The 10,699-nt window shown below is 39.5% G+C and overlaps 1 protein-coding gene across 1 annotated transcript in view; it reads left to right on the top strand.

Annotated features, from left to right (window-relative positions):
• Positions 1-1,023: 1,023 nt before the first annotated feature.
• The window catches only part of zdhhc7 (zinc finger DHHC-type palmitoyltransferase 7), a 12,214-nt gene continuing 2,538 nt past the window's right edge, over positions 1,024-10,699 (top strand). Inside the window, exons 1-5 of the mRNA XM_034873785.1 lie at positions 1,024-1,221; positions 2,352-2,450; positions 8,388-8,738; positions 9,855-9,979; positions 10,161-10,257. Coding sequence (XP_034729676.1) covers positions 8,394-8,738; positions 9,855-9,979; positions 10,161-10,257 — 567 coding nt within the window. The 5' untranslated portion in view covers positions 1,024-1,221; positions 2,352-2,450; positions 8,388-8,393. The remainder of the gene's footprint in view (positions 1,222-2,351; positions 2,451-8,387; positions 8,739-9,854; positions 9,980-10,160; positions 10,258-10,699) is intronic.

The raw sequence follows: 10,699 nt of genomic DNA, 5'->3' as shown, positions 1-10,699 counted from the left end.
GAGGAAGAGCCTTTAGGAGAATGTATGTGTAAAGATGACATTTTACATGTAGCCATTGGGACTGCTCGTTTGTCAGTAAGTCAGATGCTCATCTAGCTATAATGGAGAGAGTGAGAAAAGCAGTTCTGGAAATGGAAAAGGCTTCAGTCGCCCTGATTCAGCCTTTAAGCTGCTTTGGAGGATTGCTGGGTATTTGTTCCCTCCCTCCTTTTAAAACAGACAGCTGATATTGGCTCTGAACCAGAGCAGGAGAGGGCAGAAGCTCTGGGCTTTCACTGCGCAGCTGCACACACAAGGCAGAGAAGGGCCAAGCTGCTCTGTCTTGGTTTTATAATTTACTCTTGAGAGACACGTGACAGCGGTGACTGCAGCCAGGAAGGTCCTGCAGCTCCCTCCTGGGGACAAGCTAAATATTTTACTCAGTCAGACCATGTTTGTTCAACTGTCAGTCACAAAAATACCTGTTAACAACAGGTTTAAACGACTAGAAAAGAAGCATAACATGCGTTTAAGAGAGCAGAGTAGCCTAACAGTTTTCTGCTTGCTGAACTACTTTTGCATGGATTTTGATGAAGGTTTCAAAATTATGGTCACTGTAGAAATGTCAAGACGATTCTGTTAGTTGGGTCTTTTGAGAGGGACTGGGTTTATACCAGGCAAACCAGAAAGGCTACGTAAAATATTTATCCATTTTCTATTGTGGTCAAGTTAGGGGCGCCAGAGCAGTTCAAGTGCAAGTTGATTTGAAAAGCATCCACTTGATGTTCACTGTGAATGTGAAGAATCAGGAACATTGGACAGAGTAGCCAAACCATAATTATCTTAATCATAATAGTTTAAACTGCAGTATTTCAATGCAGTATAGTTTCTCAAAGTTTACTTGAGAGTGTCAAGTAGTGTGTAGGCCTACTGTCACTTTATAGCACCCGGTAGTGGAGAACTGAGATTATCGCAGTAGTTGCAATTCTGTCACAATCCACGAGGTGAGGCTATTTAAGCAAATATTATTTAGTCGGACATGTGCGAACAGTTACGGAGAAACCCGAGGCGAACCCCGGAAGCTCGGTCGTTACCTTGCTGGTGGTCACTGTCAGTCCGTTGTTAGAGCAATGTGTTGCTGCAACTGTGGGTACGGCTTCGTTGGAACTGAAGTTTAGCTCAAACGGGACTTCAAAATGTATTAAGACTGCGTTGTCAACGAGATAATTTAGGAATATTAAGGTATGTCATTTAGCTGTCACTCGGCACGCTCTGCTTTTGCACCCGTTGCTCGTATAGCCTACTGTGTTAGCATGCTAACGTTAGCTGTGTTAGCGTCTTTTCGTGGCTAGCTAGTTAGCAAGTGAGATTTTCAATCCAGTCCAGCATGCTTGTGTGTGTGTGTGTGTGTGTGTGTGTGTGTGTGTGTGTGTGTGTGTGTGTGTGTGTGTGTGTGTGTGTGTGTGTGTGTGTGTGTGTGTGTGTGTGTGTGTGTGTGTGTGTGTGTGTGTGTGTGTGTGTGCGCGCGTGCGCGCGCGCGCTCGTGCTTCAGTTTTTATTTCAGTCACGACCTTTACATTTATTGTTGAATTGTAATATCATTTCTGACTAATATGTTGAGGTGATTTAGTCTGTGGCCTGAATGTGGTCGATAGTGATTGTCGATAACTTGCATATCAGTAACTGCGGCATGTCAGTATTAACACTGTAGTTTGGATAGAGACCTCATCTCTATTGAGATGGTGGTAACACTCTAGACAGAACCTTTTTTATTTTTTCCCTAGAGTCAAGTCAGTAGAAAAATCTGATTAGTCAACAGACTATTCGCAGAAAATGCTTGCTGTGTCACCACACTGCAATGAAAAGCTATCGTGATGGGTGTGTTTCCTGGGAGTTAAAAAGGGAACACTTGCAAAATCCTGGACATCACACAGACCCATTCAGTAGGGGAAGAAGAAATCATTGTAAAAACTTGAGACAGAGTGTGGTATCTGTAAATGTTAATGAATTCAGAAGCCAGTTTATTAGGTACAACTATTGCAGTCTAATACAACATCCCTGTAATATATCCTCACTTAATTGAGGTTATAATATTAACTTTTTGTTGAAACTGTTTGAAAGAGGAATGGTCATTATGAAGGCTGTAATTTGCTGTGCTGTTGAACCTCATGGCATTTTATTTAGAGGTGCTTCTAACATTTGATCCACACTACATGTATATAGTGGCAACAAAATCATAACTTTCACAAATTTAGTAGGCTACAGTGGGTTAACTTTGTATCTAATTAACAACTAAACTGACAGCTAATTGTTTTTATAAAGATTTTTTTCTCCAACATTAAACACATTTTGTATGTGTTTGCCTTTTTCAGGTCTCAGCCTACATGCCAGCCTACATATGAACTTCATCCTGAACGCAGTTCCAGGACGTACACACCACAGCATGTTATTGTGAGGAGAGAACATATTAGGTAGGTTGCCCCACATGTTTCTAAATTAACATGTCAGTTGTTTCACAGTGCCAAATGAGCAACATGGGCAAACAGAGCAAAGCAGCAGACCCCCATGTCATTTGTTTATCTATTTGTTTGGAAATTTGGAAATGCAACAGGGAAACATAAACTCACATAGCAAATCAAAACCCATTTCTTTCAGGAGTAATTTTGGCTATTGTTTCATCTAATTTTCTTTGACAGTAGACACCAGCCCTTGCTCTGACTTTGTGTTTGATAACTCTGTAACAGAGTGACCCTACAAAGCAATCTGAGCAGGATGACACTGAGGTTACTGCTGGTTGTGTACGTCAGAGAGAAGAGAAGAAGAGCAATAAGGAAAGGGGAGAGATGGGGGACCAGTGGCTCTTGTGTCGTTCCCTCTGACTAGGAAGGGCAGGCAGCTGGACAACGAGCTGTTGTGGCTTTAATGGACCTCGCTTTCATTGACCACAGAAAAATCAATACACCTTGAACTGGGCAAGAGTGGTTTTCGCCCTATTAAGGACAACAGAAAAACAATATGCATGGTAATCAACATTGTTTGTATTTAAATGCAAGTGCAGTGCACTCGTCATGCTTCCAAAAATGGTAATATTTCTTGTCATTAAAAAAAAAAAATAACTTCCACTCAAAGCTCTGGTAGGCCCTTTTTGGCATTGTTGGGAAAATATTCCATGATAATCCTTTTAGCAAATTGTAATTCAAGTGCAAAATTAGATTTCTGCACCTCCTCTTGGCTTTGTTTCCAGGCTTTAGAGAATCTAGCTGTCACAGGAGAATTTGGTCAGTCACAGGTCGTTTCAGAGAGAGAAAGAGCACGTTCCTATCGGCTGTTCTGCACTTGCATTGCCCGTGCAACACAGATGAGAGAGGGAGAGCTTCAGGGAAAGGTCTCACTTTACTTCATATTCTGACGTTTTTTGGTATTTTTCCCATTGCAGCTTTAACTTCAATACTTTAAAATAACTTAATTCCAACACATGTAGCCCTAAATTTGTGCTTGTGCATGTGCTTTGAGTAATTCCCCATACAACTCTACAGTAGTAGATTTTACTGATTGAGCCCCTTGTGTCCAATATTTCCCAACCTGCAAAAACTGAGTGTTTTCCATTTTTTCCTGTCATTGTGACATACTACACTGATGAACCTTGCAGTAAATGGATGAGCCAGCCAGATGAATCAGTTACTACCATTTTCTTTTTTTGAGCCAACTTACAGAAACTGATACAGTGTTTGGGAGAAACGGAATACATGTACCAGTGTTAAGTATTCAGAATACAAATTATATAGCTATTAAATAGCTGTATTCTGTTACAGTTACAACTCAAATAGGTGGTATTTAGAATACAGTTACATTGTTGAAATCAATGGATTACATGACGATTACATCAGTTTATACACTATTTAAACAAATTAAAACAACTCCATGCATTTCCCAGAAGCCCCAATATGAAAACAAAACAATTAGCTTTTTGCATGATCACTCATAGAGGTAGAGATGGAGCTGGAACCGGCACAACAGAGCAAGGGCAGGAAAGCGTTTACATCTTAAAAATTTAAACAGCATTTCACATTAAAGAAAAAATTGTGAGAACAATGTTGAGCTGTGCAGTGCAACCTCTGCTTGCCAGCAACCAACCTGCTTTCAGCGCCCAAATTACTCCACCTCCAACCGGAAGAAGTATCTTAAGTATGTTATTTTTTTAATTAGCCAAGGTTAGTCTACTCGTCTACTGCTTAAAGTTGTATCAGGTACCTGCTTAGTTGACTTGCTACTTTACATTCTCCTTCCTACGTGCTGATTTACTAGCCCCAGAGCCGTTGAAAGACTGACTAGCCCCATTTGACATGCTAGCTAATGTTAGCTAACATTAGCTTGTGGTAGCAAGACTGCAATTAGATTTTTGTAGTAGGCTATGCAGTTTGGGACCACAAATAAAAAAATATGAAATTACATTTTTGGGCATGTATTCTGTAACAGAATACGTTTTGAATGTATCCTTCCGCACAATGCTGATACATCTTATCTTTTGTGGTCAATTTATTAACTTGGTGATGCTTTAAACAGTAGCCTCAGTCATTTCGGTGTGAAATACTGAGACAGTAATTTCCTCCAGTGTCATGTCCAGCCTTGATCTTTTTGATGCAGAATAATGTAAAAACAGATAAAGGTGGTTCAGATGTGCTTGCATCATTCAGTGACACATGCTGCCATGTCAATAATTGAAACTGTTTTTTGTTTTTCACTCTGCTTACTTGGTTACAAACTTCTGTTTCCAGTGTCTCAATGGCGTCTGGTGGGGCATTTTTGACTGCAAGTGTAGGCAGAGTAAAAAAACAAGGAATAGTTAAAAAAAAAAGAAAAAAGGTCAGGCTTTATAGAGTCTGTGCCAATTTTCTTGATGTTCCACTTAATTGCTTTGTTGCTGCTGGAAAATCCGGCGGATTTTACTAATTTAGGCCACATATCCGTTGCCTTGGGCTTCCTTTGTGGTGGCATTTTAAACTCCTGTTGATTTTATGAGGACTATGGTCCACATTTTTCAGATCTCAAATCCAGACAGCTAGCCAGACTATCTGTCCAATCTGAGTTTTCTGTTGCACAACTTAAACATTTAAACGTACGCGTTTCACCAAAACAAGTTTCTTCAGATCCTATTTTGCAGCTGCACCGCAGATTTTCTCCGGCTTAGCACCGCCCAAGTCTATTCTCATTGGTTTCAAAGAAATGCCAATAAACCAAAGCACGTTTTCCTCCCATCCCCGAATGCTATGTGGAGTATCCATACTCTCCTCCAGGGTGCTGTGTAGGAGGGTCTGGCAAAGCGAGACTACAATTTATTAAACATGACTGGATCGGCCCTGATCCCAATCATCTTGAGACCTCCCACGTCTTGTCACATATGCGCAATGGAGAACAAACCGGTTGCTGTTTTGTTTTTTTATATATATACACCCATTTGTTTAATAACAGAGCATAACATTCTAGCAGAAAACCACTAGTGTTAAAATGTTTTTACATTATTATGATGGGGCTGACACCTATTCTGATGTCATTAAACCATTATTACAAATATTGAAATTTGAATTAACTGCCACACAATTCCCATTGAATCACTGTGTGGCCTGAGCTGGACTCCTACTGTAGCTGGATCCTTGTTTTTTCTGGCTGTCAGGAAGACATCTTTGCTGGTGTGGGGTTTCAGCTCTGCAGGCCAAAAATAATTTGTCCCAGTTGGCATTTCCATTTTGTAATTAATTTTGACAACACCCACTGACTTGGAGAGTCTTTGGATGCAAGCAAAAACAAACAGTGTGGGGCTTGGAAGGCCGCCTGGTTGGCTAGTAAGCTAAAGACTCAAAGCTTTGCTCTGCATTACCCATTTCACTGGAAATGTTTCATTTGATTAAAATGCTTAGCAAAAGCAAACAGTCCTTTGCTTCATAGGATCAAATCAGAGTCAATCATAACACTGCTTCAACAAATACAATCAACACCTCCGCCTAACAACTTAAGTCAAGCCTGTGGTTTAACAATGACTGAACAGTGAGTGACTGGTAAGACGTAAAAAGCATGTTAAACAAGATTCTTCAGTAGATGGCTGTTGTCTTTCAGTTGTGTCACTGGCTTTCATCCTGTGTTAGTGCTTATGAGCAAAAAAAGAGGGATTTTGAGAACAAGAAGAACATTTGAAAAACCCATATAAACTGAACAGCAAAGAACAAAATTAACTATGAAAATTATTAACAATATAAAAATAAATAAATAGCTACAGATGCACAAACCTGTGTCACAGATTCATATCGCTTATTGTTACAGCCCAAGTGATTTATCTAACCTAACAGACTGAGGTCCAGTTACAGAGGGCGGTATTGATGCCCATTTCACTGAGTTTGGTGACCAGTTTAGAGGGGATGATAGTGTGTAAAAGGTTAACAAGTATATATTTTTGTACTGACAGGTTTAATTGGTGTACTTTGTCTTAGTGAAGCTTGCTAGCAGGAGGTAGGCCTAACCGGGTGTACAGATTATTATTATTATTATTATTATTATTATTATTATTATTATTATTATTATTAGCCTGTATTCCTCACATGCTCCTCAGCTGCAGGATCAGTTTCCTAAAGGGATCAGGTCAGCCATTGATTTATCTTAAAGCTGCAGACAGTCTTTCGGGAAGGTCATGAACGATCTCTTGTGGCATTGACAAAAATACAGCGTAAGAAACTCCAATTACTCGTTTTTTGTAACATCATCTGCAAGGCTCAAAGGGCCCTGAGTCTGAACAGTTGGGTCCAAAGTTGACTCATCCTGTCCCCGCTAGTGGTGTGGTTTGAGGAATGTAATGTCAGTTGGTTTTCTGTCCAACACTTTGGACTGACCAATGTGTGCACAGCTCCTGGCCAGCTTGCCATAAAGATGAAAAAAGATATTCACGGTTCTCTTGTGATGTTTCCTGATGATTTTGGTGACCCTGTGACCTTTTTTGTATAGATAACCGCAAGACAAAATATTACCATAGTTTAATTGGGCTTTTCTGAAATGAAAAACTCAAGGCTGTAAACTGCTTCTGTGACTTATTTAATGAAAGAAATGTCAATGTGTCATGATTTAGCCTACTCCTCGTACTGTATAGAATACCTTCAGAGATTTTTTTCTATTCACTTTGAGTGTTGGATATTATTCCTTTAATTTTCTTATTAGCTGTTATAATGCGTATCCAAGTTTTAAGTGTTGTTGAAAATCTCGTGTCCCAGGCTCCCTCCAACAATGCTAATCAAATTTGAAATAAAAGAAAATCACGAGTAAAAAAAAAAAAAAAAAACTAAATGAGAATCTAAGAAAACAGACATGAAATAGTGCAAGTTTTAATATATTGGAATAAAGTATGACATAATAAATGTAAAATTAGGTAATATAAATGGATGGAAGCCCTCAATTGCAAATGAGTAGGCTGAATGCAAACAATGTAGTAAATGTATATATGCATCCTTGTAGCCTAGATTTTTCTACAACTTCTCTTCTGTGAGAATCTTCTTTTCCTTAAAGATGTCAAACTTTTTTTATGCTACAACATTATTTTGTCACATACAGCAAACATCTCCTATCTGCGAGCTGCCTGTCCCCAGAACACACTGTAAAAACGCGGTCTCTGTAGACAGCCCAGGGTCCACAAACCCTAATAAAAACAAATTGTGCCCACCTGCTCTGCAAACCATAGTAAACAGAGTTCCAGCCAATAACCGACAAGAAAGGAGGAGGGAGGGGTGAGCTAGCCCCGTTTTGTTTGAAAATACTGTCACCCAACATTGCTTGGAGCACCTTAGTTTCATATCAATCTGTTTCGAACTCTCTCTCGTGGTCATGTTCAAAAAATGTTAGCTCTCATTTCTATAATTAACCCAACATACAGTACATTATAATATGGTGCTTATTTATTAGGGCTGGCACGATGCTCTTTTGTCCCGATTTGATTCTTTACCAATACATGGGTGCTGATTAGATTTGTATTACCATTTTTATTCATTGCGATTCTAAAAGTATTGAGATTCTAGATGTATTAAGATTTGATAGTATTGAGGATGGCGATTTTCTTTTCCTTCTTTAACAAAAACAAAAGTTGAATAATACACTTCCAGAGACAATGTATCATGACATTAAAACAAATAAATAAATTATGAAAAACTCTAAAAAAATGCATTTTACGTGTCAGTCATTCAGACATTTATTTCCTTTGTAAAGAAGTACATAACATGGATTGTCTGCTTTTGGCCTGTTTTGCTGGAAACTAATATATTGTAGTCGCCGTCAGCAGTACCGTATAAACGGCAAATATTTAGGTCAATTATTGGTTAAGAAATGGACTGTATCCATAAATGTAATCTTGCTTAAAATATTTCATCTTCCCCTAGGGCAGGATGCAGTCTTCAAACCACCGACTGCGAGATATGGAGCAGCATCACCCGCTGCTGTCGGCAGGTTCAGATGTGGAGACAGGGAGCTTGGCAACAGGGGTGATGGTTGGTGGTCCCCACGCTGGCCACACCTCAGGGAACCGCACAATGTGGTTCATTCAGGACAGCTGTGGGATGGTGTGTGCAGGCATGACCTGGTTCCTGGTGCTGTATGCCGAGTTCGTAGTGAACTTTGTCATGCTGCTGCCCGGCAAGAACTTCTGGTACTCGCTGCTGAACGGGGCGACCTTCAACTCCCTGGCCGTGCTTGCATTGGCATCACATCTGCGCACCATGTTGACGGACCCGGTAAGGATGTCAAAGAAAGTAAGAGTGTGGAAAGTTGAGGATGCAGATGGACAGAGGGTGGGGGGGTTGAAAGGAAGCAAAAACATAGTCGATGAGTAAGATAAAGCTTATAATCAAAATGATACCCTCAATTTGGAGCTTAACTAGAAAGCATCGCCAGTGCCACCATTGATCTAATCTGGGACACTGAGCTGAGGGGCAGTTTGTGAGGGATGCTGGATCGGGAAAAATGTGTAGAGCATCCTAGTAAATTTAATTTGCTAATCTGAGAAGAGATGTTTTTTAGTTGTCGACCAAATGTTTCCAGACAATAAATGCCAAGGAATAAAGTCAGGTATTAAATGTTGGCATTTCCATCTCTAAAAATCAACCTAAAAATACTTTATCTCCTCAAAGTTAGATTGACTTGATTTAGTTAGTTCCATTGACAGCTACTTTTTAATTGGCAATATATTGATATTGTAATATAAGACTATATATTGACTTACATTTTGGATATCAAAGGGCTTTGTCTTTTCCTGGTTTTAAAAGCTGCATTAATCATTATGCTTTTAATGATTTATACGGTCGTGACATATAATTGTGAAGATATCTTGTTAAAGCACCAATTGTCATTGTTGTATTATATAATATACTGTATATTTCAATATTGAGGTATTTGGTGAAGAATATTGTAATATCTGATTTTGAAAGTATGGTGGTGGACTGGTAGCTGGAGATGTGCCAGTTCACCTCCTGGGCACTGCCAAGGTGCTCTTGAGCAAGGCACTAAACCCCCAACTGTTCTTGGTGCCTTTCTATGGGCAACCCCCTCACTCTGACATCTCTCCATTAGTGCATGCATAGGTACTGAGCATGTGTGTGTAATTCAGGCCTGTGTATAATGTGAGTAATAACAACAGAGTGTAAAAATTGTGTTTTCCTCTTGTGGGATTAATAAAGTATACACTATTATTATCATTATGACAGTGGGTGTTTTCACAAGCCTAAAAACAGTATTTATGTTTCTGCATTCACAAAGTTACACAGTTTGAATCTTCTGAGCTATAATGGCATAATGCTTTTTTTTTTGGACATTTATAACTGACAGTATTTGTCTTTGTGTCCTCCCCCCAGGGTGCTGTTCCAAAGGGCAACGCAACCAAGGAGTACATGGAGAGCTTACAGCTGAAGCCTGGCGAGGTCATCTACAAGTGTCCAAAGTGCTGCAGCATCAAACCTGAGAGGGCACACCACTGCAGGTCAGTCTAATTGTTGTGGCCAATTTTACACAGAATTAATTTGTGACATGCTTATTTACCCCACTGTGAAGCATCCAAATTGTACTTCTAAGAATGTCCGTATTTGCACAGGGTGAACGCGTAAACGGCATTAGTTTAGCAGTGGGTGTCATCCTTAACATCTTCTCTCTCCTGCCTGCAGTATTTGTAAAAGATGTATCCGGAAGATGGATCACCACTGTCCCTGGGTCAATAATTGCGTGGGAGAAAAGAATCAGAGATTCTTTGTACTTTTCACTGTAAGTATAGAGTGGGACGTATTAAAGTTCACAAGGGGTGTGGTAAGGATAGGAAATACAGTTAATGGATACGATAATTCCCCTGAATCCCTTAATGTTTGTTATAACAAATAAATAAAACAAGTTCCCATTTGTCTGGAATCCACACACCAGCTGAGGTTTACAGTGATGTGGTGCAGAACAGACACTTGTTTAGTCTCAACAACATCTGCGCTTTTTTATGGCTTTATATGCTGACTGGAACTTTCTGATGACAGAAACATGAAGCTGTCATTTATGTCTGAGAAGTACAAGGTTAATCTGCGCTCCTCACAGATAAAGAAGTTTATATAAAAAAAATGTACAGTGGGTACGGAAAGTATTTAGACCCCTTTAAATTTTTCACTCTTTGTTTCATTGCAGCCATTTTCCAAAAATCAAAAAAGTTCATTTTATTTCTCAG

Source organism: Etheostoma cragini, chromosome 1 (assembly GCF_013103735.1).
Source record: "Etheostoma cragini isolate CJK2018 chromosome 1, CSU_Ecrag_1.0, whole genome shotgun sequence".
Taxonomy (NCBI): Eukaryota; Metazoa; Chordata; class Actinopteri; order Perciformes; family Percidae; genus Etheostoma; species Etheostoma cragini.
Note: the sequence above shows the minus strand (reverse complement) of the source record. Positions and strands in the feature narration are given on the sequence as shown.